Below are 27431 nucleotides of genomic sequence, written 5' to 3' on the forward strand. Positions count from 1 at the left end.
ATGCAAATTAATTTCAATGGGACAGTTGCACAGTGAGTATCGGTTTAAGAAAAGTGGAAGAACAGAGTAGAGCTTCTTAGTCAAGTGTTTTTGAATATGATTTTTTTTTCACGGCAATAATAATAACAGTAAATATAGCCTACTAATTACTAATATCAGTGTTATAAAAATTAAATGTAATAGAAAAGAATTGGATTCTTAGAAAATACACAGAAATCGAACGTTTATTTGAAAATGACAAACTAATTATCATTGTGCTGTTGTCTTGCACCGAGACCGAGAGAAATCTGTTGTTTAACACGCAACAATCTCGGAAAACCGTAGCATTTTAACCCAGCGATACTCCTGCCCTACAGCGGGAGAAATCTCGGCTTCTTGAAGCCCGATGAGTTTCTGATGGGAGATTGGTGACGTAAGAGCCATCAACAGCGACAGGCTGATCGAGGTACTCGCGAGGATGGATAGATGGACAGATGTTGGGGCGGAACTTGGACATATTTCCACATTATTAGCCACTACCGACAGGCGAACAGCATATATGATCAGTTAGATTGCAACTGGCAATACCTCAAGGATGCACAACACCGCCAAAGGTAAGAACATGATTTAAACGTCGCGTGAAATATCAACGCTTTGGCAGCGGTGGTGATGGTGTGTAATATCCTAGCCTGGCTTGTTCGTACATTTACACTAAACTAACAAATGTGTACACTCACCGGGATGCAAGGCGAAGCTCTCGCGTCGGTCCACAGACTGAATGGTCCGCTGAAATCGCAGCAGAATCCCCGCGTGCCGAACCACCGCGCGACGAAGAACATTAAAATCCGTAAGAAACATCAGGCGACCGGAGCGAACCAAGGCCACCTCAAACATTTCTCCCGTTCCTCTTCCGAGCGACTTTAAAAAAAACGCGCCCACCCACTCGCCGATTATAGAAAGAGTGGACATTGCGTCAACGCTGGTATAAAGACAAAAACAAAGTTGAGATTAAAGTCTGATTTTGGGGGGTGCCAGGTTCACCAGTGTCAACAAAGTACTGAAGAGCAGATATGCGGTGGATTTATTACGGGTCTTGACCTAATAGGATCCCAAATGTCTAACACCGTGGACTCGTTATTTAATTTGTGGATGTTTTGCAATTGATGAATAAGTAATGTGTAAGCGTTGTAGAGAGGCTTGTTACGGTCATACTCAACTTGTTCCAGGAGTCCCTCCCCTTCCCGTGCAAAGTGTTCACTTCCTAGTAAGGTGTAACAAATCAATCTGTAACTCCCAACTGTCCTTTTTTTTCGGCGATGGAAAAAAGTTCGCAAATAATTTCGTTTTAGCGTTTGAACGCGTGGAATAGCTCGCAGTGCAATTGTTCGCCCAGGCAAACGTGCGCGAGACAAACAAAACTGGCAAAAAGGGAAAAAGACAGTAAAAGGAGCAAAGATATGTTGTTATGCATGGAAATATGTTGTTAAATGCATGGAAATAAAATGAAATGTTTACAGCGGACTCCCCCTCCTTTTGAATGTTTGCGCGTGACGTGAAACTTATTTTATTTTTACGATGACGACAAGAACATTGCACAACTGGAAGAACAGTAGGCTAGTACAACCATTGTTAATTTTTAATACCACTGTTTGTTTGTTTTTTATAAAACCGCATAGCCTATTGAGTAGCCTATATCCATGTGAACGGACAACATCCAAACAAGTGATGTCTTCTCCAAAAAGGCAGTTCGTTGTCTTTCAAACGCTCCTGTTTTGTGGGGAGGGAGAAAACAGAACAATTAAAAAGATTGACAGGTGGGTTTTCACTGTCAGAGTGACGCTCCGGAGGGGTGGAGTAAAGAAAGAGAGGCAGGAAAGGCAACTCGATGTGTCTGTCTATCAGTTGAGACTGTCTGAACCGCTCACGCATCCTGAACGCGCGATACATGTTTCAGCGAAGAGCCGCGAGACCAAGAACGCCGTTTCGCTCCCTCGAGGTATTTTTTTTTTTTTGGAGAGTAATTAGTTCACGTTCGGTGCGAGAGTGTTTTTTTGTTTATATATCGTTCCGTAGTAAACGCGTCATGTTCGCCCGAATCAACTGTCCACATGTTTCCCTGAGCATGGACGGACAGTGTGTTTGGTGAATATCGGGAGGAGCACGAGCAGAGACTCTCAACTGCGCGCGTGGGGAATTTAGTCCGTTGAAAATGCGCACTGAGCTCGAGCCCCATTTGTGACTGACATTAACTGTCTCCTGTCTGCCTGTCTCTTCCCTGGGTTTTGTCCCCTTTTTAGGCTTTTCACCGAACGAGAGGACGGAAATACAGTTGGACGGGCTCTCCATAACTGGAAGTTTCTTCCGTTTTGCTACAAACTATTGCCATAATCTAAGGAGAACCTAAGGAAGCTTTTTTTTCCCCCCTGTGTGTTTCTGCACCGTTAGACATGGACGGGAGATATATCTGAGCTCTTGGCAATCATGCTATGACTTATAATTAATTAACGTGTTGGCCAGATACACTTACTTTTTTATTTACAGACGTTTTTAGTCTGTAAAAACATCTACAACCTCTCAAGACCTATTGACCCCTCTTAGACTTTGCATCGGCTCAAAGTGACTTTCAAGAGGTGGAATAAAAAACAGACTCTGAAGAGAAGAGGAGCGCGTTAATACATGCTTTATTACATTTTTTAAATAAATAATTCTTTTCGCTCGTCACTGGCATTTTGATTCTGTATGAGAAGCCAAGTGGAGGGGACGACGACAGCATGCCGCGGAGAAAGCAGCAAGCGCCGAGGCGGTCTTCAGGTAAGCGGTGCATGCATGGTTTGTTTACTAATAAGAGTGCATAGGGAGGAAAAACAAAATACATAAAAGTACTTACACTTCATTATTGTGTTGTTTGAAATGCTTAATCTAAACATTACATCCAGTTTTGGGACTTTTATTATTTTTTCATTTATTTTTTTTTACTTACAAAGAATGCCAAAACAAAGGTACTTTCCCCTTCAGAATGTATTCGATGTGCTTGTAAAAAACAAAACAAAAAAACCTGAGTAGAACGCGTGAGTAACTTTTTTGAAGTTGTGCCAAATTAAAACTACTCAGTCCACCGTGGGCTATATAGTCGAGTGAAAATGTAGTTTCAGAGTGCTCCAGTTTGTCTATTTAGATGCGGATTGCCATCCTTGATTTGATGCTTGATTGATCGCCTGTCATGGGGCTGCCTTTGATCTATTCATTCCTGATAAACATCAGTAAATCATTCACCATGGAAACACGCATGCGCCGTGGGGCCGCAGCCACTCAAAGGACAACTTTTGCCCCCGTCGTGCGGGAAAATAGAGAAAGGAAAGAAGTTTTCGCCAGGGTTATACACTACTTTTTTTCCGTCATTCAAAGGGAGAGAAAGGGGGATAAGGGATTGCTGGGGCGTGTCGACAGCACAAAATGTAGCAGAGAGAACATCTCTTCCCTGATAGATGTCACTGAGCAAGGCCTCTGTACTAAGATCGGTTTTCCTCTCAGCTCAGTTTATTCATGCGAAATGTACCTGTGCTCTTTGATGTTACGAGAGAGAGAGCTGGTTTCATTTTTTAATTAATCTTCCATGAAGAGCAAGAGAGCGAACCTCTGATTTGTGATGATAAACTGTTGGATTTTTTTTGGGGTGATTAAACATAAATTAGCCATATATTTGAAACCATTTTTGTTGTATTGTACTAAGGGAGTTCTACTTAGTCCTTTTGGCTTTCTTTTTCACACTTTTTTTGTTCCTTAGTTTTATTTAATCTCTGTGACTAACAAGTCCATTCTCTCCTGAATGAGGGCTCTCTTTTAAGTTCAAGCATCAGCAGAGTTACAGATCTGCAGAATTATGCCCTGATATTTGACTGAAGAGGGAACAGCCAACATACCAGACACACTGCTGTAACTGAGGTCGACTAACAAGTGCGATACATAGTTGAGGTTTCATTCCTTTGCACTGAATAACATTTATTATTCCTTTATTTTACGTTTACCTTTTTGTTCGGCGGAGGGAAGTGCTGTTTTGAAGGGATTATGTCGTCTCCCTGGCTGTATGGGGAGACTGACATGGGGAGTTCGAAAGCTCACAGAGGTGAGATGGCGCCTGGTAATCTGACCTGGCAGCTCCTCCACAAAAACAAGCCATCAGCCCCCTCCACCTCAGCTGAATATTGATTTAATTTTCTCTGTTCTGACAGGCATGTTCATCATTTGCTTTAATGGTCATTCAAAAGTTGGCAGGCACATTGTTTCCGTTTTTCCCAGAGCCTGACACTTTCCCCTCTCCATCAAAATAAAAATGTTAGGAATTATTGATTGAGGGAATAAAAAGAAAAACCGCTTAACTTGACAAGGTGATTTGTTTTTACTAAAACTTCTTCCAAATCATTCAAGCTGCCTTAGCATTTTTTAAATTTTACTCTCTGTGCTAAAAGCACTTTCTACCTCCGCTCCAGCGCTCCACTCTTCCGTTATGCTCCACCTCTTTTAACGGATGACTTTGCTTCTATTTAGTTGCTATCATTGCCATTGTTTGCTCTGAGTGATTTACATGCGTCGGCTGTGGGCTCAGGTCGTTTTGGTGCAGTGGGATTGGAGTGGCCCTCTCTGTGTTGGGCTGCTGCAGTCATTTGTATTTATTTGCTGGCTTTTCTCTGAAATAGACACGGGCCTCCCACGTAGAGCAGTGACTATGTCTGTGAGTTTCAGCTCTAGCAGAGAGGAGAGGAGCCAGGGGAGGACTCGGCGATGAATGCGGTATCTCTCCGCTGCTCCAGGTTTCATTTGGTTTTGTATTTTCACAACCTCCCACACAGATAGAGACACGCTCGGTTTGTGTCCATTCCACGCACCTCTGTCCTCTGGAAAGCTGGGGCATAAAGACTGCCATGAGGTGGTTTGCGATATTTTTTATTTTTAATACACTTATTACTTTTCTTTCAGTTTCACTTTTTTTTTTATTTTACCTCTTAGATAATTATCTTTTAACATTTACTTAATTGAATTCTATTCAAATTTGTGAAAAAAAAAACAGCAACATACAAACACACTCTAAAGAAGAAGAAAATAAAATATGAGGAGGGAGGAACCAGCACAGGGAGTCATTAAAACACATTCTGTCCTCAGCACCAGAGGCTTCTTAATTATCCGACATAAAGGTAAAGGTTTCTCTGCTGGCTTCATTAGGGAGGAACCCTAATTATCTGAGCTCCTGATGGATTTGTGACAGGCTCTAACGATTAAAGCTGACAAATTCAGCGAAGTGTCAGGTCTGCAGCTGCCTTGATGTAATCAAGTTGATATTATACAGTCCCTTTAGCCTGTAGTGCTGAATTAACTCAATTTTCTGGTGCAGGTGACAAATGGACTTTGCTACCTGACTAATCACGTCACCGTGGCAATGCTGCCTAATGACCTCAGTAATCCAGGCTCTTAACCGCACCGCTGGGCCCAGAAAGCATTTGAGGCAACCAATCAGAACAGCCCCTGCGTTAGCCAATCGAGGCCGGCGCTCGGCAAACACACCATCATTCTGTCTCAGTGCTGATGGACGTACCACTGTTCTGTGTCATTGGTCGCACTGCCATTTGAGCTCTGAGTGTACCAACACACCGTGCTGCTGCTGACAATAATCGCACCACCACGCTCTCGAAATCTGAAAATACTGTCAGAATTTGAGTGCTGTTGCGCAGCTCGCTTTGCTTAAGTCTTTCAGTGCAGTGTTGCATACAAATCAGCCAGCTTTGAGAGCTGAATTTACAGATTATTTCACGTGCAGGGCTGTTACACCTCAATTGTGATTTATATGTTTTTGTAGCAAGAGTATGAGGTTAATCCCTTTTATTCTTTTACACAGATTTATTGTATTGCATTAAAGATGTGGAGGTTTTGTTGTAGTCTGTTAAAAAAAGCGTAGTGCCTCTCCATATTCATTCTCATATAAGGTGAGAAATGTGAAATATTCTGAATTACCCTTTCTCATTTTGGGATGTATTGTATTAAGAGATAGGAGTTGACGTCCATCATTTGTTTTGCGTGTACGGCACAAATAATAGAAATAAATCTGTAGGGGTACATTTAGATGTCATCTGTTTCATTTTCTTTAATGCCTGTTTTCATGCTAGCAAAAAAAAAAAATCTATCCGCAAGACGTGCAAATGCAGCATGATATCTGGGCTCACCTTGGATTGGCTTCTCTGGAGGGTAGATCATGTCATTAACAGGTGACATTGGCCCATTTAGTCAATATTCATGTTGGGACCCAGCACTTACATCTAATAGTTTAATTTGCATTTGGGGATCAAGCCAGTGGCCTATAGGAAATCAAAGTGTGTCCAGTTATTCTGAGTCCTGAGCTTGCCGTTCCCCTTGTCCTAGATCGTGGAGGTTGAGTTTGATTAATGAAGATCGATGACAGTTTTTATGGGAAGAGTGGATCAAAATGAAAATATGTTGGGACTTTGCATGAGCCAAGTGTGATGGTACACAGTCTGCGGTAAACAGTGCTCTGCGGTTTTAATGAGCTTAGTCACATTTGGGAGTTATCTGGTTTCCTCAAGTTTTGTAAAGTCTAAAATTAAGAATACTTCCAGACGTGTGTTTGTGCGTGAAAAAAGCGAGTGCGTCTGCTGATAGATGTTGAAAAACGAGCACACAGAGGACCACAAAAAGCTAGCGTGTCACCAGAGGAGGTTTGGATTAGAGGTACTGAACCATTATGGGAACTCAAAACTATCAAAAGGGCCAGCTGTGTTTTTTCTCTCTCTCTCTCTCTCTCTCTCTCTCTCTCTCTCTCTCTCTCTCTCTCTCTCCTCGTCCTGTCTGTTTTGATCCCCCATGTTTCATTTCTCAGCTAATTTAGTCCACAGTGAGTCAGTAAGATGAGAGGGAGGGGAAGAAAGACAAAAGAGAAAAAAGCTCAAGTCATGACCCAGCAACGGGAGTCTCCAAGCTAGAGGAGTACACGGAGGTCAACGTGTACCCAGGGGAGCCCACGTCTGCCTTCTCTCTGTCCTGCCCTGCACTCATCTGTTGTTGCTTTCACTTGCTTTTTTCCCTTGCTCACAGGAAGGATGGGGTGTTTTCAGAGGCTCTGCGGAGTTTTCTCATCCCAGTATGCTGTTTTCCTCATGGTGTGCCTTATACATCCTCATCAGATAAAACACAAACGGCTCAGCCAACAGATCTGTGCTGATGTTTACAACAGGCCAGCAGGAGATTGAGCTTTGATGTGTTGTAGGATCTGAGGAGTGTGTGGCATCGCGAACAGGATAATGCTGTTTGTGACATTATCTGATTAGTTGTGTATTTTTATACATAGCTTAGTTATTGTGATATTTCAGTGGTTGACATCATTTTATCAAGAACGGCCTGGTGTACTAAGGATTAAGCCTTGCGGACATACATTCATATTTAGCAACATTCATTTTGACAGCATGAAACGAAAGGAAGCTCTTTGATGTTAAGTAAACACCCATGAAGCCCCCTCAAACTCGGGGAAGTCACGTCCTGGGACGCACTGTTCCTCCTCCCATCAACCACTGTATTCTCAACTCAAAATATCCTGTCTGTCTGAACACAAAAGACCAGCTAAAGACAGATGAAAGAGAGAAAGCACACTTTGCAGTTTTGTCTGCTGGTCCCTTTGCCTTATTTTTGTAAACCAAAGTCATACATTGTTTTGACTTAAATCATAACCTAAACCAAACAAAACTCCAAAAAAAACTACAAAAAAAAACACTTCCATTCCATTTTTTTAAAACACTTCCCCTTCTGTCATTGGTCAGACAAAAACTAGTCCAGCCTCCCAACGTTTGTTTAGGCTATCCGGGATGCTCAAACAAACAAAGTACTGGGTCTCATTCACTAATAATTGCATTTTAATAATTCCATTTTAACGGATTATTTTAAATTTGTATGCACAGGAGAACTTCTCACTGAAATTTTCTGCCTAGATATTTTGTACAGGTTTTTGTACAAAAGTTAACTAGTGAACCAAAATGTTTAAATGCAGATTTTATGCACACTTGGTGGAGTAGACCTAGTGTTATGATAGCTTATTTACTCCGCATGTGAAACTGGTATATGTCATTTTTATATCAGAACATTATGCGTTTAAATCCCAAGAAAGGGCCTCGGGAACCAGACTGCGAATCTGAGGGTTTTGTCAGAAAGCAGTGATGTTCAAAAATGCAGAAAGTAAGGGAAAAAAAGGAAGAAGTAAAAAAGAAAAAAAGAAGGGAGCGAGCGATAGAAGAAAGGAGTGGTGCTCAGAAAGGTATTAGAGCTGACAGATGAACAGGAGTGGGGAGAAATTCTCCCGCAGCAGCTGGGACTGCAGTCATTATCCTGACAGGTGTCAATTAAGAATTACTGCCTGCCTCAGTCCTCTGTGCAGCCCAGCTGTCTGCGCAGCAGAGAAATAACACTTTACCCTTGTCACTTTGTTAGTTCGTAGCCATAGCCTCTGAAAATGAGTCGCCCCAACGCTAATCGATAACCAGTGTATTAGCAATTATTTTACACATTGATTTATGAGGGCCAATGACTTCTTCTGTGCTGTTATTAGCCCTTGATTAGATCTGCCCGCACACACACTTACACACACTTACACACGCATTCATAGCATGCTGCCCTGTTGCCAGGTGGATATACGTTTCCTGCGAGGCCCTGAGGTCTAGAACAATCTTAGTGCACAGTCTTAGGGGCCCTGTTGGGCCTTCCATCACCCGTGGCCGTAACGGAGACAGGCCCCTCTTAGGCCCCACATGCACCCACACACACACAAACATGTACAACACCTCTGTGGGGGTTGAAATACAGCCCCATTTCAGACTGGCCCTGGATGAACGCTGATAGGGTTTGAGTATGTGTGTGTGTGAGAGAGGGGCTTGTAAAAGGCAAGAGTATTAGTGAGGTGTCGTGGTCTGTTTCAGCTAAATGAATGGCCCTTTGCTGTAGAAGGTGCTCCTGGTTACCGAGAGTTATGGTTGACCAGATAGGGGGCTTCTGGGTAATATCTGTGTGAAGGAACGCTGAACCTTCGCTACATTTATTTTCATGCCTGGGGTTATTTAATATTCAACTTTAAATTTGTCAAGAACTTTGTAGGTGTCTTAATGGCTCTGCAACAAGTGTGATGGTGCAAGATTTGAATTTTAGAATTTATTTGTTGTTAAAGGGCTAGCTTACCCAAAAATGAAGATTCTGTCATCATTTACTCTCCCTTGGGTTGTACTTAACTTCTTCTGTAGATACTGAAATGAGAAAATTGTCTCCATACAGTTACAAAGAACAAGAACTGAAGCTTTCAAACTTATAATTGTTATAATACCATTGAAAAAATTACTGGGGTGGGGGTTAATACTTGTATTCAGCAAAGATGCATCAAATTGATCAGAAGTGATAGTAAAACATTTATGATGTGACACTGAAGACTGGATTAATGGCTGCTGAAAATTCAGCTTTGCCATCACAGGAATAAATCACATTTTAAAATATATGAAAACAGAAAATAGTTATTTTAAATTGTAATAATATTTAGTAATAATACTGTTTTACTGCATTTTGATCAAATAAATGCAGCCACGGAGAGCATGAGACTTCTAAAAGAGATTTCAAAAACATCTTAAAAAAATCTTATCAATCCTGACTTTATATTAGTGTGTGCATGTATATTTTGAAACGTGTAAGCTTCAGTCATCATTTATTGTAATTAAATAGAAAAGTTTGACCAGCAGTCTTCAGAACTTCATCTTTTGTGTTTCACAGAAGAAAGTAAGTCATACGGTTTTGAAACTCTATTGAGGTCAGTAAATGATGTCAGAGTTTTCATTTTTAGTGAACTATGCCTGTAAATATGGTACTTTCACAAGCCGTGAGGTAACTAGGTTATCATGTCACCTGTGAAAACAGAGCTTGCGTATGTGCTAGGTTGAGATGAGTACAACAAACTCCCAAGTCTGAAATCATCCTCTCACCCTTACGTAGTGGTGGATTTTGTTCTTTATGCTTGAGAGTGGGATTCGTGTTTGCTTGAGTGTGACCTTTGCCCTACAAGAACTAAAAAGAGAACCTAATCCCTGGGTCCCCCTGATGTGGCGATGTAAGAACGGAGATCCCTTTCCCTCCACTCTTGATCAGAGGCGTATTCTCCTCTATGAGCGCTAAGCCACTGGACACACAATGAGTGGATAAAGATAAGCCTCCAGCTTGTGTTGACACTCTCATTGAGCCCCATAATGCACTGCTCCGGATCGCTCTCATAAAGACCCGGCTCCTCTTTTTTTTACAAGCCATCTTCGAATGGTCGCACAAAATGGCTTGATTTTCTGTGTTTTTATCCTGACACTTTCATTGCTCGTTTTTCGTGTGATGTTTAAGACCGCATTTGCAGTCCATCACCCCTAAAGCTAGGTAAAGAGCTACATGTCACCCCCATCTCCTGCTGAGGGTCACTTTTATTAGCTTCATTGATAAAAGCCTGCCTGTACACAGAAAATAGCTGGTAGATCTTGGTAGATTTTTTTTTTTCCTGGATGGAGAAGTGTTTTATTTAACTGATAGGATTTTTTCTTTTTTTGTCCCCAGTTTTATGGTGCTGATAAGGCATCTGGGGAAAGTATATAATAAAACGGTACAGTTTCTTTTGTAGAGGGACAAATAGTAGGACGGTTCCCTTTCTCACTATATATCATCACTGTATATGCTTTCCAATCTTTGATTTATATATTCAAGCAAAATATGAATCTCTGACTTTTATATTTTAGGAACTTTGAAAAACACTTGCAGAGTTGATATCAGTTTAAAAAATACTAATGCGACTAAAATAACGTCCGGTTTTCATTTCATTCACGCACAGAAGCCCTGAGGGACATGAACTGTATTCGAATCCTCCTCACATCTGTTAATAGATGGGCGAACATGTCGTGACTAGTCTCCCAGACTCAACTTTATAGGTATTTATAGTGATTTGGACACAATCACATTCAAATGCCAAATGCCACATGTTCTGAGAGGTCTAAAGCTTGTTTGGAGATGGACTCGCCCAGACAGTGTCAATCATAGTGCTAAGCCTTTGCTCTGAATCTTCTGTCTGAGAAACCAGCGGGGGGGTGTCCTCTTCAAATCTGCTCCCACCTCCCCTCCCCTTCCTGTTTTTGCCCTCTTCTCCACTGGCCACCGCTTTCTTTAAAAAGCCATATGCTTCCCAGTTAGACTTCAGCGTGTGCACACATACACATACGCCAAGGCTGCAACACATATGAGGATTACCTATTAACCTTGTCCAGCTGACTGAAAGACATACGGTTGGTGGAACTTTAACCGAGGGATGCATCATTGATCATTGACTTGTTCTGCTTGGCCCCTGAAGTCTGTGAGCTTGGGAACTTGAGATGAACAGATGTGCTGTAAAGAAGAAAAGTCAGGTGAATCAGAACGACGAACGCAAACATGTACTCTTCCATTAACAGAGCTGGGCTTTATAAAAGCAAGACAAACTATCTAGCGAAGAATTAAATCAACAATAGAGGTTCTAGATTTTAGTACTGATTGAAAGTCTTGACATGTCAGGTCAGAAATTCAGTATCTCAGGCCTAAACTGGTTCTAAACCAAAACATTACGATGTGTCAATCATATTTGATAAAAACATAGTGAATCTGCCAGGGATTTTTTTTTTTTTTTTTTTTTTTGACCAACAATAGGAGACAAGCAGTGTCAGTGTTCTGCTGAAATGTAGAGTTGACGTATCTGTGTTTTTGCATGTGTGTGTGTGTAGCTCTTCACTAGCACACCGTCTCCATGTTAAATTGGTTATGGCAGCGCAATCCAGCCCTACTTAGAGCCGTCAGAGCAGCCGCTGTGTGACGAGCCTCAGCGAGGACGTGTCATAAATACTGAGGTGTCGTTTCTTTCATGTAAATATACCTCTGTTTCAAGTATCGTCCGTCAATACTGCACGCAGGGGAAGATATCTAGCTGCTGCACAAAGTGTGTGCTCTGGAAAACTGCAACAGCTCCTATTAGGCATAGTTTTGTCTGGGAGTAAAAAAAACACTTTTTTTTAAGGGGGCATATATAAGGTGTTTTTTTTTTTTCTTTCTTTGCTTTTTAAGCATTTTTCCCCCTAAACTTTGTTTGTCATGTTTTCTTGCACCAAAAAAAAATTAATTTAGTTTTCCATGACCATTTTCCACTCTGTCTCAGATACAGAGAATTAAAGGGATACTCCATCCCAAAATGAAAATTGTGTCATTAATCCACTTACCCCCATGTCGTTCCAAACCCGTAAAAGCTCCGTTCGTCTTCAGAACACAATTTACGATATTTTGGATGAAAACCGGGAGGTCTCATAGACTGTCAAGTAAATAACAGTGTCATGGTCCATAAAAGGTATGAAAGTTCTGGTCTGAATACTTCATCTGCCATTAGACGTGCAATCTGGGTTATATGAAGACACAAGGATGCGCTGTTTTCTTTCAAATTAAAGCTAAATACACGTAGAAACAGCGCATCCTTTTGGCGCGGATGATACAGAAAGGATATATATATATATATATATATATATATATATATATATATATATATATATATATATATATATATATATATATATATATATATAATATATATATATATATAAAAAAAATAATTATCTTATGCACACCAAGTCTTTATTTGTTAGATGAAAAATTGAATAATTTAATTGATAATTTCATTTGACATTTATTATTATGAAATAAAATGTTTCAATAATTGTTTTCTATTGTAATATTTTAAAATGCCACTTATTCCTTTGATGGGAAAACTGACATTATAAATGTCTTTGCTGTCACTTCTAAATTTAATGCACCCTTGCTAAATAAAATAAATAAATAACTTTTGCTGACCTGTTGTGATTGTCTAACCTCTTTTCAAATTTTTCACTTTCAGTTATCAGGTTGGGCCAAGTTGCTAAGTTGTAATATAATATAAAATGGTTGACACATCCATGATGATTTCTAAATGACCCATTTTTTTTAGTTTCTGGAATTAATATTGCGTGGACCTGCAAGTTATTTGGAGTTTGTCTTTATAGCATACATTATACAAACTAGGAAAATTCAAGCTTTCCTTGATATGCCCGTTTAAAATCACTGTACCTTGAAGGATTTGGCATTCACTGCCAGACAGTAAGGAACCAGAGCCACTTTGCAGGTTGAGTGTGACGTTTCCAGCCACTTGCGTTCAAAATGGCGGTGATTTGATGTTAGAGTGAATAGCAGCTCTCAAGCCGAATGTTAGGACACTGTTGTGGGACAGACAGTGCAGGGAGGAGGGGCCAGCAGTCTAAAACCCATCACTCATTGGTTAATGATACTTTACTCTCAGTTAGCCTCACCACTCTCCCATTCCCTCCTTCTTTTAACCCTTCACAAATCAAACGCGGGGTCATCCACAGTTCACGACCCCCAGGTGGTCAGGAAAGCACTACCACGCCCTGGAGGGTCCGTTTGACAGCGTGTGTCTGTGTGTATGTTTTCCCTAAACTGTTGTCCAGGTGCCGATTTCTCCACAACTTCATTGCCGCTGCTCTGTTTTTTGTCTCACCGCCTGTTTGTCTGATGTCAGTCTCACAGCTTGTGTGCGTGCGAGGTGTTTTTTGAGCCCGGTGGCAGATTTATAGCCTTTGAGCTGTTATTGTTGTGTAAGAGCTGAAATGTGCCTATCTGTTCCTGTCACTAAAATATGTCAGATGTTTTTCCTTCGTCTTTTTAAGTTGTCTGTTGATTGTAACCCACTGGCTGTATAAAGTTCAGGATTGCAGATGAAGACATGTAAAATGTTTGCCTTGTGTATGTTTGCTACTTGTAACAGGATTTAAACATGCGACATTCAAAGTTCTACATACAGTAAGCCTCGCCTCTTGTGTTCGTTTGTTGGATATTTTGACTAATCTGATTATGCGTTCAGCTACCAATAAGAGTGTAATAAATGTTACCATGGTTAAAACCATTTTAAATCCCGATTTCCTTCCACATCAGCGGTGAAAATGTGAAAATTGTCTCTAAATCAGTTTTGGTCTTTTGCAAAAACGTTAGTCTGCGCGAGCAATCTTTGTGCGGCTCACCTACGTCCATCCTTGAGATTTTCCTGCAAACTGTCAACTAACAAAATGCTAAATGATACCTCCCTCCCTCCTGCACTCCCTCTCTCTCTCTTCCTTTCCACAGTATCCTCTTTTCTCACACTAAATTTAGGTCACAGCTGTAAAGACAACAAGGCTGATTTGAGTATTGCTTCTCTAGTACTTCCTCTGATGTTTGGTTTTTGTCTGCAAATAGACATGTTTCTTCCAAGTACAGTTCGGTAGTTTCTCAGAAGTGATATTGTGTCTGTTTGTTTCGTATCAGGTAAAGAGATGCCTCAGAGCTGTGGAATTAAAGCCTTTTACCCATAATCCATCTGACCTGGGTTTGTTATTCCCCCACTGCAAACCTTAAATCAATCTACAAATTCAGTTCCGTGTCCCTGCTCATAAAAGACACTCTTTTCACGTTAAAAAAAAATAAAGAGAAAAGAATGGGAGACGAAAAAGCAGCCGTGTAGGAAAGCAGGGACCTTATATAAAGGGCATGGTCTGCGTCCATGCCAGAAAAGCCTGATTTCCTTTTGCAGTGCGGCCATACATCAGAGGCCCTCCCAGCTGGACTGTCACACTGTGACAGAATGACATGTGTCATTTATCAAAGGGGCCAGAGCTTGGGAAAACTCGTATGACAAAGCCTGGGAGAGTTCATTCCCCCTTATCCACAACACACAGACACACACACACACACACACACACACACACATATATAATCCATCTCTCTCGTTCTTTCACTCTCTCACACACACAATTCCCTCCCACCTATTCACTCGCCTGTTGCCAAAAAATGGGTCTGTAATATTTCTGTCATCTACACACCAACTTGCTGTTCTTTTCCCCTTCCTCTCTTTCGCTCTTTTTCAAAATTTTCACTGTTATTCTTCTCAAAAGCTGTTTTGCAGTAGCAACTCTTCATCCGCATAATTCCTGCGTTAATTACAGAATCGTGTGTATTTGAAGTGATTAAACCCGGTGTAATGAAGCTGAAGATCTCAGATATCCTATATTGTGCGAGCGTTGCTCTGCTGGAAATCCATTCGTCATCTCAAGCAAACTTCATTCTTAAGTCTACTTACACCAGCTGAGAGAGAGAGCGGGAAGGAGAGGGGTCAAATATAGTTCACACTGCTGTGTACTACTCTACAGGGCACATTCACCCATCACTCAAAATGTGCTTTCTGTCTCTCACTTTGAGGGGTGGGAATAGATGAATTCCTCAGCCTCTGAGCTCTGGGTTCCAGCGCTGCGTGGCCGACCTTCGACCCCTTAAATGAGCTCTGAATATGTGGTGTTTAATGATCCTCGAGCTGTAAACATTTAATGACGCAGTGACTGTCATGGGAATCTTCACATTCCCCACCCAGAGAGAATGTCAAAGAGAAGATCCTGTTTGTGAGTTTAAGTTTATGAAGTATGACTTTTCATTTGCTCCAAGCATGAATCTTTGTGTACGAAAGTACCAATCTTTGTTCTGAATTAGACAAAACATCTTAAAAACAAAGTGTTTGAGACATGACAATTGGCAAATTGAGCCACGGTGCTTATGTAGGTGATAAATTAATTATCATTAATTTTCAATAAATTCTGTTAATTTTCAATTAATTTATAAAGTCAAATCTGGCTCACTCGCAGTATGAATCTTCTGCTCTGAGAAACAATTCATGTTCTGATCAAAATTTTGAGTGTGAATTTTTTTGCTCAGAGTACAAATCTGATACATTGAGCCATGTTTCTTATGTGAAGTTGAATCTAGCTTGCTCTCAGTACAAAATTTCTGCTCTGTGCTTTGAGCAAAGATTCATGCTCAGAGGAAAAGATTTCTACGTGGAGTACCAGTCTTCTTCTCTAAGTATGAATCTTCTGCTTTGAGTTAAATCTGGCTCACTCTCAGTATGAATCGTATGCTTGGAGAAATCTATTTGAGCTTAAAGCATTAATCTTTGTATGAGTCTTTGTACAAATCTTTGCTCTGAGCATGAATCTTTGTGCAAGTCTTTGTTCTAAATTAGACGCATAACATCCTTATTAAATGTAAACATCAATAAAAAAAAGTGTTAAAGTTGGCAAGTGGAAAAAAAAAGTCGTTTGGCAAACCGTGCTTATGTAGATGATGTGAAGTTGAATTTGGCTTACTCAGTTCAGATCTTCTGCTCTGAGCAAATGATTTGTGCTCAGAGTGAATGGCAATTTTGTGCTCTGAGCAAAAGATTCATACACAAATGACCAGCCTTTTGCTCTGAGTGTGAATCTATGGCTTGGAGAACAAATCTGTTGATACATTGACACATGTCGCTTATTTCCGTGATTCAGTGTCGAATCTGGTTTTCTCGTAGTATTAATCTTTTGCTCTGAACAAACTATTTTCCTCAGAACAAAAGATTCATACTCAGATTACCAGTCTTATGCTTATAGTATGAATCTTCTGCTTTGAATGTGAATATTTCGCTCAGAGTGCAAATCTTTTACATTATACATTAAGCCATAGTGTGAAAACAAATGTGGCCGATGCCATTCCCCCTTTCTTCTCCCCATCCGTCCCGAGGACGAATCTTCATTCCAAGTACGAATTAGTTAGAACTAATTAGTTCGTTCAGATACTTCATTCACAGGTCATTTTGTTGAGCTCTTCCTCAGGATATGAAAATTATGAATAAAAGATGGAAAGAACAAGATTAAATGAAGAAAAATCTGTATTGTTACGTGGTGCTGTACGACGTCATCTTCCCTTCAGGAGGAAATCTCTCTTTCTCAGCAGGTTGCCGCTCCTCCTTTCACGAATTCTCTTTTCTCTCTCTCCCCTCCACTTCTCCTCATGTTCCTCTCCCTCCCTTCATCTCTCCCTCCCTTGCGGTGGCAGGGCAAGCCTTTTCATTTGTCTTCATAAGCCTAATTTATTTTTGCAGCCAGATGTGAGCTGACAGGCATCAGTCAGTGGGGCCGCTGCCCCCCCCCCACCACTCTCAGGTCAGCAAAGCAGTCACGTCTCTCCGTTTGACTGAGTCCCCCATCAACATTACACAAGATGGATGTGTCTTTAAAGGCCAGATTGATTGTGGATATCGGAGTTATGGCATCATTTATCATGGTGAATATTATTTAGGTGCACGGGAAGAACAAGAGAGAGGAGATGGGGGGACAGCGTATTGTTAGAGGGCAATTGGAAGGCTGTGAATGTTTAATTGTTTTTGTGTGTGTGTGTGTGTGTGTGTAACCGGAAGGAGAGGTCGTTTGTTTCTAGAAGGTTTAGCGAGTTTTGCTATGCATTCACTTCTGCCTGGGAATATCATGTTGTGTTGAGGGATGAGCTTTTTGCACCCACCCCCCCTTCTCTCTCCTGCTCACTCGCTCTCTCTGTCTCTGATGTGTTGTTATTGATTGTGTGTGATGTGGGCCTCTGTGTGATTTAGTGCTCCTCTCAGGACCCTCCATACACTCCGCTCCTCTCTCAGCCCACTTTCACGCCCATCACAGAAGCTTCTGGAAAAAAAAAGAAAGAGTCTCCAGCTCTTTGTGTGGCTGGGCCCAGGGTCAGCGAAGAGTGTTCAGGACACCAAACAACAAATTTATCATTTTCCGTTCCTCAGCTTGAGTCTCTCAATGTGTCGAAGCTGAGGTGAGGTTTATTGTTAGATACAGCAACACGTTTTCCTTTCTGCTTTTATCTAGTCATCTTTCATCTCTCTTTAGGGAGGTTGGATGTTCCATAAGACACATACCTTCCTTATTGTGAACAATGTTCTCTGACACCTTGAGCCATGGTGCTCATGTGGACGATGCAGGTTCAGATCTTGATTGTGTCCTTTTTTTTATCCTTTTCCATATTTGTTTTCTGTTCCAACCCTACAGGTTTGTTTATTTATTTATTTTAAAATTTTTCTATTTTACTAAATTTGTATATTATTGTTTCTCTCATTATTATTATTTTTAATTTGGCATGTTATTTTCTGATTCAGTTCCACCATTTTGCTACCATCTCTACAGATTTTTAATGCATTTTTATCATTCTCTATTTTACTAAATTAGTGTATTTTACTGTACTTTCTTTCTATTATTATTATTGTCCTTTTCCACAATTTTTTGTCATATCTCTATTGTCTTTAGAAGTTTAACCTTTTTGATTTTAGAAAATTAGTATAATTCAGTATTTTTTCTAATGTTGTTGTAACTTAATAATGCATATTTTTAGTAGTATTGCACATTTGCCACACATTTGACATTTATCCCAAAAGTGTTTTAAAGTGCTTTCAAGATATGCATGTTAATGTATAATATCTTTAATATGTTTATTCTTTAGTAATCAAACACAGTATCTTGCATTGCTAGCGCTATGCTCTCTACCAGTTTCTCTACTATTGCCATGAACAATTTTCTATTTATTTAAAATACTTTTTTGTGTGTGTGTGTGTGTGTATTTTGGCACAGCAAATACAGTGACTGATCCATTGGTTTTCCCTGCTTACACCACACATATCACATACCCAAGAACCAATAATTTGCCCCCCAGAACACAAAAAGCAAAAACAAAAACAAAAAACCCCTTCTTTAAGAGCAGGCGTGAATTGAACAAGCAAGAGAATATGGATGACATCAGACACTTATTTTTTTTTTAGTCGTTTAGGCAGTGAAAGGTGGACAGTAGAGCAGATTTTAACATATTATATGAAGCAATATATAATAAACCATCACACCTTCCCCCCCCATCCCCCAGCTTGGAAATGCTCTTTGGAGCGCAACCTGATATCCAGTAGTAACAGTCTGGTCTTCAGAGAGCTGCTAAAGTTTACAGAGATCTGACCCTCAGGGGCCTCCATCACAGATCATATAAAACAGGAAATCAGGAATAATGTTTTTAATTCTGTGCTCCTATAGCATTACAGGATGTTGAAAGGCAAAGTTCCAGAGTGTATATGTGTGATGGGGCTCTCCAGTGAACCCTGACTGCCCATATTTGTCTGTATCCTACAGGTTTTCAGTGGTTTCGCTGTATGTATATACATGTGCGTCCGGGGATCTCCACCAAACGGCTGCTGCCCATATTTGTCTCTCGCATGTTCAGGGTTTCCCGGTCAGGGAAGGGTCAGGCACTGGGAATGTATGTGTGTGTTAAAATGAGGGGTGGGATGACGGCACTGGCACATTTGATTGATGGGTAATTGTGCAACCAGACTCAGCTAGACTGAACTGGGGAGGTCACGGCCCGACAGAGTAGGTGCTTTTTGTCCTTCTTGATTTTTCTTGTCCCTCTCTGTGACGTCTTGCCATTATCTATTTTTTTTTTTAAATACTAGTAGTTGATCTTTCTTTCTTTTTTTTTCTTTGTCTCTCTCTCTCTCTCTCTCTCTTTTTTCGGCTGATCATCTTTTCTCTCCTCCCCTTTTGCTGTTTTCTTTGTCCCTTTTCCCAGGATTCCTCCTGTAGATTTATTTTTCCCTTTTACATGAATTATTTTCTGTAGTCACGTTGATTATGGCCATTCATCAGAAGTGTCCTCTTTCAAGAAACTTTTTCGACAAAGTGCTCTCATTGCAATCACTTTTGTTATGGTTTAGACCTTAATCTATGATCTGCTATCAAACCCTGTTTGTACTTTGCTGCAGTCATATTTTACCCCTCAAAGTTAGGAACTTGTCACACTGAGCGATTGCTGGACACTCTCCTCGCCACATTTACAGGTGCTGAACGGAGCCTTGCTTCATGGCTGTTTTTCCTCTGATTCACACCAGATTAGATTACAAACAACCCACCTCTTACCAAACAGCTGCATTTCAGTCACAGATTTGACAGGAAGTTTTTAGCTTGTGATAAATAGGACAACATCAACAAACACGTGTATCGCATTCCTGCTAAATTTGATTTATTTTTTGCTGCTTTTAGAAATAAAGTAACAGGTTTGGAAAATGTCACCAGTAAGATTCAAACTTTGTACTGCAGGCTCTACTGTTTTTCATCATTTCTCTTTCTGAGCAGCCTGATTTATGGTAATTATCCATATTTAGGATCATCTATCAACTGGTAGTTGCTAGGCAATGGGAGCAGCTGCTGTGTGTGTGTGTGTGTGTGTTTGGCTGGCGAGTTTTCTGTCAGGTACTCTGCTTAGGTGATGGCCTAGTGGAGAGACTGTGCTGGGGGATTTAAAGAGACAAAAAAACAATTCTTTCCTTCATCCTCGTTTTTTTTGCTCTCTCTTTCTCCTGCTCTCAGTTTCCTTCGTAGCTCCCTCCACATGGGGGTTCTCTGTCTGTTCTGACATTGTTGTGTCTCTGAGCACCAGGGTGGATGGTGTGTTATCTGTTTCTCAGCAAGGGCACGGCGTAGGGGAGACGCTATATGGGTGGCATGTTTGGACTCAAAACCTCTGGGTTTAGCTAAGGATTAGGGTAGCTTTGAACCTGTGTGACCAAACGCAAGCTTTTTTTCAACCGAAAGAACTGTTTCCCCAGAAAGGGCCAGATGGGGACGAGACTGCAGTGCTTAGGATATAATGGCCATTGTCTCACGGCTGGGCTGTTCCTCTATGACAATGGCGAAAGGTGATTTATTGACTGCGCCTGACGGTACGACGGCCCGCCAACCGCTATGACCAAACCTGGATAGAGGAAAAAAAACCCTGGAAAAAAGAAAATAAAAACACTGCAATGCAGGAACAAGCAGCAGGAGATTGAGGATAAACAAACAATATGAAATATTTGTGTTTATTTTACAGCTGAAGAGATTATTAGAGACAGCTGCATGGATGTTTGGAAAATCACTTATTGAAGTCATTATTGATTGCAACGCACATGCTGGCTTTTTTCTTCCCCTGCCTCAGATACCAGGATCAAGCAGAACCCCTGGAAGTCAGGCCTGTTATATTCATTCTTCTCTCGTCTGACTGCTAGCATAGCTCTTCACCTCAGTTCAATGGAAACCACAAGTCCTGCTTATCGAAAACACATTTTAATTATGTGTGCGAATGGGATGTATTAACACTAAAACGAAATGTCTGTTTACAAACATTAATTTACCTCAATATCATTAATTTTCCAAGCAATTCAAATATTTGATTTGATATCTTGAATTCCAACTGAAACACACGTGTGTCGCACGCAAACACTCTATCAACAGCGCTAATTACATGAAGGTAATTATTTGTGGAAGTATTCAGGTGAAGATTGAGGTACCTTCAATTACTCAGCAATCATGAGTGCTGTTTAATTAGCTAACATGCACTCGTTTAGCCTCTTGTTGTTTACTCGGCTCTCCGTAATTCACTGTGTGGAGCTCGCACAATAACAACATGCAGCACAGCTGCTTCACTCAGACTGGAAACGTCTTGGGGTGATTCTTTACTTGAGGGAACTTTTCTGTGGGAAAAAAAGGGAAAAAACAATGATTCTAGTTTTAAATTATATGTTACAGTAGCTTTCAAAGATTTTATATATATATATATATATATATATATATATATATATATATATATATATATATATTCAGTCTTGATGATTATATTTATGTTTATGATATATATATATATATATATATATATATATATATATCATAAACATTTATGTTTTATAGCTTTTAACTCATTTTTAAGATTTAAATAATTTCCTTGAATTGAATTATTTTGACTTTTGTTTGAACATTTTATTAATTTTGACAGTGTTTTAGCTTCCAATTATGGTAGAAGGCCATGTCCACACGTACACAGGATTTTTTTTTATAAATAGTTTTTCCTTCTTCTGTTTTAAAAATAAAAAAACATTTCCTTCCACATAAAAATGTGAAAGCATGCTATGATGCGCTATCAAGAGCATGCCAATCCAACAGGTGGCGATATAATCTCAACTGTTAAGCCATGTTGGCCAATCAGAAGCCTGAAAAAGTAGGCAGAGATAGGCAGTAGGCAGAAATAACAGCACATCAGGCTCCGACGTCACAAGCCAAAATCTCTGGTTTCACTGTCTACACAATAACACTGCAACCAGAGTTTTCGAAAATCTTCACCCTGGCAGGAGTTTTCAAAAATGTTCGGTTTCAGTGACCTGTTGCTGTGTTTGCATGCCGACAAACGGCAAAACCTCATAGAAAAAGCTGCGGTTTTGAAAATACCCGTGTTCGTGTGCACAGGGCCTTAGTTTTACGTTCAGAAAAATATTACTGTGCACTTTTATAAAGAATGTAATATTTTTAAGTTAATTTGGGGAGCACATCTACAAGGACAGTTGAATTAAAAAAACAATTATGATCATCAGTCTTAATTTTTTTGTAAATATAAATTAAGGATTTTTTTTTTTTTTGCATTATGATATATGAGTAGATGTTTTAGATGTCATTATCAAATTGGTTAATTTAAGATTTTTAATTGAGGAAAAAATACATAGAGACAAGAAACAACAATTTGAAGTTATTTTTATATATAAGAAGTTAACTTCATTAAATTGAGGAGATATTTTGTTGAGCTACATATATCTCTGGCCTAGTGAGGGTGTTACAATAACACATACTAATTTATGCTACCCACTTTTCTAGGTAATTTTGTTTTATCTTGACTTAGGGCCAAGTATTAAATAAAATTAATACATGTAAACTGCAGATTTTTGGTTTATCTTCCTTTTTTTATACAAGCAGCGCAGCTATTCATGCTATATTTAAGTTGACAAGCAAACGTTAGCTACACACACGTTCTTCCTCTTTTTAAAATATGTCTGACCTCACCGTACTTTTGCAGGTTGGATTACCTAAGTAGAGTAAATTGCTGTTAATAATCCGTTAATTGAGCCCTTTCATTATTCAGCAAGCATTTTGATATCGGTGTTCAGCAGTCTTGGGGGATGATGGGACGTGAGCGCCTTGTTGTGGTTTGTGCGGCTTATGAGAACTCCATTCACAGGCTGCTCTGAATGAGGACGTAACTGTGGCTAAAGGAGACAGACCCTGTCTCACTCCCCCGGTGCTGCTGTCACCTTTGCTTTGCTCTTCCCTCCCTATTGTTTGAAGCTAATGTAAAATGCACTGTCTATATGACCCATTTTAGCAGCCCATTAGCATAATTTGGCTGTCGCATGGCCACCGAGTTAATGTACTTGCAAATGACAGGGAAAGTGTGTTATACGACCTTAGGGTTTTTAAAAATTAAATGACAAAGTAGGCCGCACTTTGCATAAGTATGGACTTGACATTGGAGTGTGTGTGCATGCGTCTGTGTGTGTTAGCAAGTGAATGAGTGATTTTGTAATGTGTCAGTGTGAGGTGAAAGCATTTACACAGTAGTATTTTAGTTTGTTCATCTACTTATCAAAACTGAATTTTTCCTCTTTTTTTTATTGGAAGAGATACGGAAAGCATTAGTCAAATTTGATATTTTAGCATTTTTAATGGCTTATGGACTTAGGAACACTTTTGACAGGGTTATTATATTTAAATAAGACTAAAACTGAAACTAAATATAAAATCTGTTTTATTTTTTATTTAGTTGCCAAGGCAAAATTTGTCATTTTAATTGTTAGACCTGAACTAAAATAACTAAAACCTGAAATAAAAATGTAACTATAGACATTTAAAAAATAATAATAATAATAATAAATATAATAAAAGCGACAAAAACACACAATAAAACTGCAAAAAAAATTAATGTAGAAAATATAGAAATACAATTTTATTAAAAATATTAATAAAAACTATTAACTATATTATATTAACAAAGATATATTTATTTATTTATTATTGTTTAGTATTATATTTCACACCCAAATATACTAAAATGCTGACATTTTAAATTTAATCATCAGGGAATCAAATGTAATGTAAAGTAATAACTTAAGTCATTACATATCAGTCATTAGTCCACAATTATCAGGCTATTTTTTCTTGTGTTCTCCTTTCTGTTTGATGTAATTCCCCATATTTTTAATAGAGCATTCTGTTGGCCTAGTTATACAGTATACCTCCATCCATACTCGTCCGCAAGTATCTAAAGCGAAAAGATGAATTTGGAGCGCAGAATGGAATGCCACACCAGTTCTTCAGGGGCCTGAAGCTATTCCGCCATATGGTGGCCTATTCCACACGGAGGATGGTGGGAGGGGGCTGGGCCAGCCTTTTACAAGAGATGCTTAAAGAGGCAAAGCAGATATTAATTCAGAGAGCCTACTCCAGAGTGTCCGCAGGAGCACAAATCACTGTCAGCGGATACGGAGAGGTGGGCAGGGTCCGTGTAAAACGCCCGTCTGCACTTCAAAGCCTTCTTTTGTTTAGTCTGTAATAAAGTTAGATGTGTCTCGCAGAGAAAAGGGATGAAAAAGCCTGGAGACAGAGCACAAAGGAAGTCCTCAAAGAGGACGATTGTGTAGAAGATGGTGAAAAATGTGAAGGCTTTTCTCTTCTCATACGTTCACATTGGGCTAGAGAGAGAGAGAGAGAGGGTGGGGGTCAGATCTACAAGCCAAACCCCCCTCAGAAATCTGTCCATCTCTGCAGTGCCCTTATTACTTCGAACAGCAGCCATCAATCAATGAGCATCCGCAGAATAGAAACAACGATCATTATTCACAGTTCATAATAAATGGAATAAAGGAAGTAAGTGCAAAAAAGGTTTACAGGAAGGGTCCAAAGGGAACACTTGCCAAGCGATGAATGGGAGTAAGAATTGGCATTGGAGATTAATTTGAACAAAGTTACTTGCATGGAACTGCAAGATAATGCATGGCTTGAATCAAATCGTAAGAATGATAATCTGACCCTCACTGATGAAGTGACATAAGTGATTCAACACAAACCAAAACCAAAAAAAAAAAAACATCAGTTGTGACCTTTACCTCAGTAAATAACTTACTTTTAGAAAATGCCTTTTTTTTTTTTTTATTGAATGTTGCAAATCGTATGGAATATACTAGGATGCAAGTTATGTAATGACCTGCACAGTTTGTAACTAATGTGCATAATATGCAAGAATATGCTTTTTTTTTTATTTACCAACAAAATCATTAACAAAATATTAATTTTGGACTCTTTCTTTACAGTAACTTGTTTGAGAAACCGCCACAATTCACTACACCTACACAACATATTGTCTATCTCTGTTTACTGTGGTAAATTTAGATTTTTTTTTTTTCACCCAGGAGTTCTGATATGTTGTAACACACATTCTGCATTCATTTCTAGAAGCAGCGCAGTTGCCTTCGCCAGTTTCACAGACAGCCCTGCCAGATTGCAGCAGGCCATAAGTTGACTGGGGCAGACAGCATCATGCTACCGAAGCCTTGTTTTAACTGCCCTGGAAAAAGGGGAGAGGGAGAGAGAGGAATTGCTGCATTCTCACTGACATGCAGAGCATTACCATAATTGGCTTTTCTACATGATAGGACAGAGGAAATAATAATGTCATTTTATTTACAGCCTTCAGTGTCCTGCCCCCCTCCCCTCCTCCTTTTCTCTTTCTCTCTCCATCTCTTCTCCCTATCTGCCTTCAGCATGCTGTGTAGGTCAAAAGACATGGTTTGATCAACCCTGTCCAAAGGCATCAAAGTTGAGTGGCATGTAATGGAGACCCAGTGACAAACTACATCGACCAGCCAAATAAGACTTGCCAGTTTTCCCATTAAAATGTCGGGTAAACTGCGAGGCTTTCCTCTGCACACTCCAAAACCACTCTGACCGGCTAAATCAGCCGACTGAGGGAAGGCAGAATTGGACATTAGTAGTGCAAATGACTGTAGTGATTGCCCCCTCTCCTCCTCGATAAAATAAATAAATAAGAGGAAGGAGGCGGGGGAGAGAGAGAGGTGTCGGTGGGCCGTGTTAGTGACAGTCAAGGAAGGAGAGGCCTTCAGCATCTGCGCTCTGTCCGTGAGCATACTTGTTCCCCTCTTCGAGTTTGAACACTTATGCCTGACACGTCTCAAGCGCACCAACCAGCTCAATCAGACAGACCTGGTTTTGTCCAGCAGACCGCTTGGAAGCAGCAGAAAAGATGTATTTTTGAAGAACAACAGATGTTTTTGACCCTCCAAAATCACTTTGTTACGATACGTAACAAGCTCTGTAGGCAACGTTTTGAGGCATCATAAGTAAGCAAGATGGCTATGAAAGGTCTTTAGTGTTATATGCTAACTAATGTATGTTTATGTGATTTAGTTGTTAGCATTGTGTTCTGCAGTTCATATGGGAAATTTGAATTTTAATCCAATCTGCGACTCATTTCCTGTTATTTCAACCCTAAATAATTATTAAACAGAGCTTAAATGTGTATTTTCAGATTTTCCTTGCAGAAACAATTCAATCTCTTCTAGAGTCACGGCTGGCTAATTCTCCGCTGTTTGTTGGGCAACTGCATGCGAATCTCAATGCTTGAGTGCTCGTATGTGGGCAGTGTTTCTAAGAGCTGGCATTGGCTGTGTTTGTGTGTGTGCAGTGTCATGAGTTTCTATAGCAAGAAGGTTCAATCTGCGGCTGATCTTTGTTGGCTGAGACAGTGAGCTCTGCTCGTGTGCGTATGTGTGTGTATGTCCCGTTCATGTCCTGTTGCTGTGTCACCTGTCTAAACTCAGTGAGATCTCAGCAGCCACAGTGACAGCTCCGCTCTGGACACAGATGGCCACGCTCTCCTGCACAACACACATACGTGCACACACCTCATACATGCACACAAGCACAAGGCCCCGATGCTCTGGCTGATCATTTTAGATGTCGGTGGGCACTCAAGAACATACACACCTTTGTTCTGTCTGTCCGTACTGGAGTGTTATGTGTGATACATGAACACACACAAGCACACAGACGTAAAAACGATCTTAAAATTGTGTTGAGGGGAGTGCGCACATTCTAAATATCATCAGCCTAAATATTAATTAGATGCCCTTAGGGTTGGTAATTATTCAAAATTTTCCGGTTCCACCTAATGGTTCCGGTTCCGTTAAAATCATTAAACAACTATCAAAAAAATAGTGATAAGGAAAGATGCACAATACTCAACTACTCAATGCTCAATACTGTTTATTACTTACTGTCAACTAAATTTAAAGGTTGGCGATGTCAAAATTCAACAAATATTACAGTATATGGATCTTCATAAGTAGGTTTGGGTATCGTTAGGAATTTTCTGGTTCAATTTAAGTGAACTATTATTATGTTTTTTTTTACTATTTTACCTTCATTGAATGTAGTGTTGCTGGAAGGTAGTAAGTAATGTTGAGTAATGCTGGTCCATCAATCAGCATGTGCTTCAAAGTTGATGTTTTTTACACTATTAATAACATTTTGCTTTTCAGGCAGGAATAAGCTGGTTGGCAAAATAGTCCCTTGTGGGCTAAGACA

General features: G+C 39.9%; 1 protein-coding gene across 3 annotated transcripts in view; it reads left to right on the top strand.

Moving 5' to 3' along the window:
• The first annotated feature begins 320 nt into the window (after positions 1-320).
• LOC109057845 (teashirt homolog 1-like) overlaps positions 321-27431 on the top strand; it is a 35877-nt gene continuing 8766 nt past the window's right edge. The window contains exons 1-2 of one of the 3 annotated variants that reach the window (XM_042776635.1): positions 321-593; positions 2277-2790. In XM_042776635.1, the coding sequence (XP_042632569.1) occupies positions 2751-2790 (40 nt within the window). In that variant the 5' untranslated portion in view covers positions 321-593; positions 2277-2750. Of the gene's footprint in view, positions 594-1861; positions 1976-2276; positions 2791-9696; positions 11439-27431 lie in introns of those variants that run through there. The other 2 variants (XM_042776636.1, XM_042776637.1) reach the window with 2 other exon arrangements.

The sequence above is a fragment of the Cyprinus carpio genome, chromosome A19 (assembly GCF_018340385.1).
Source record: "Cyprinus carpio isolate SPL01 chromosome A19, ASM1834038v1, whole genome shotgun sequence".
Lineage (NCBI taxonomy): Eukaryota > Metazoa > Chordata > Actinopteri > Cypriniformes > Cyprinidae > Cyprinus > Cyprinus carpio.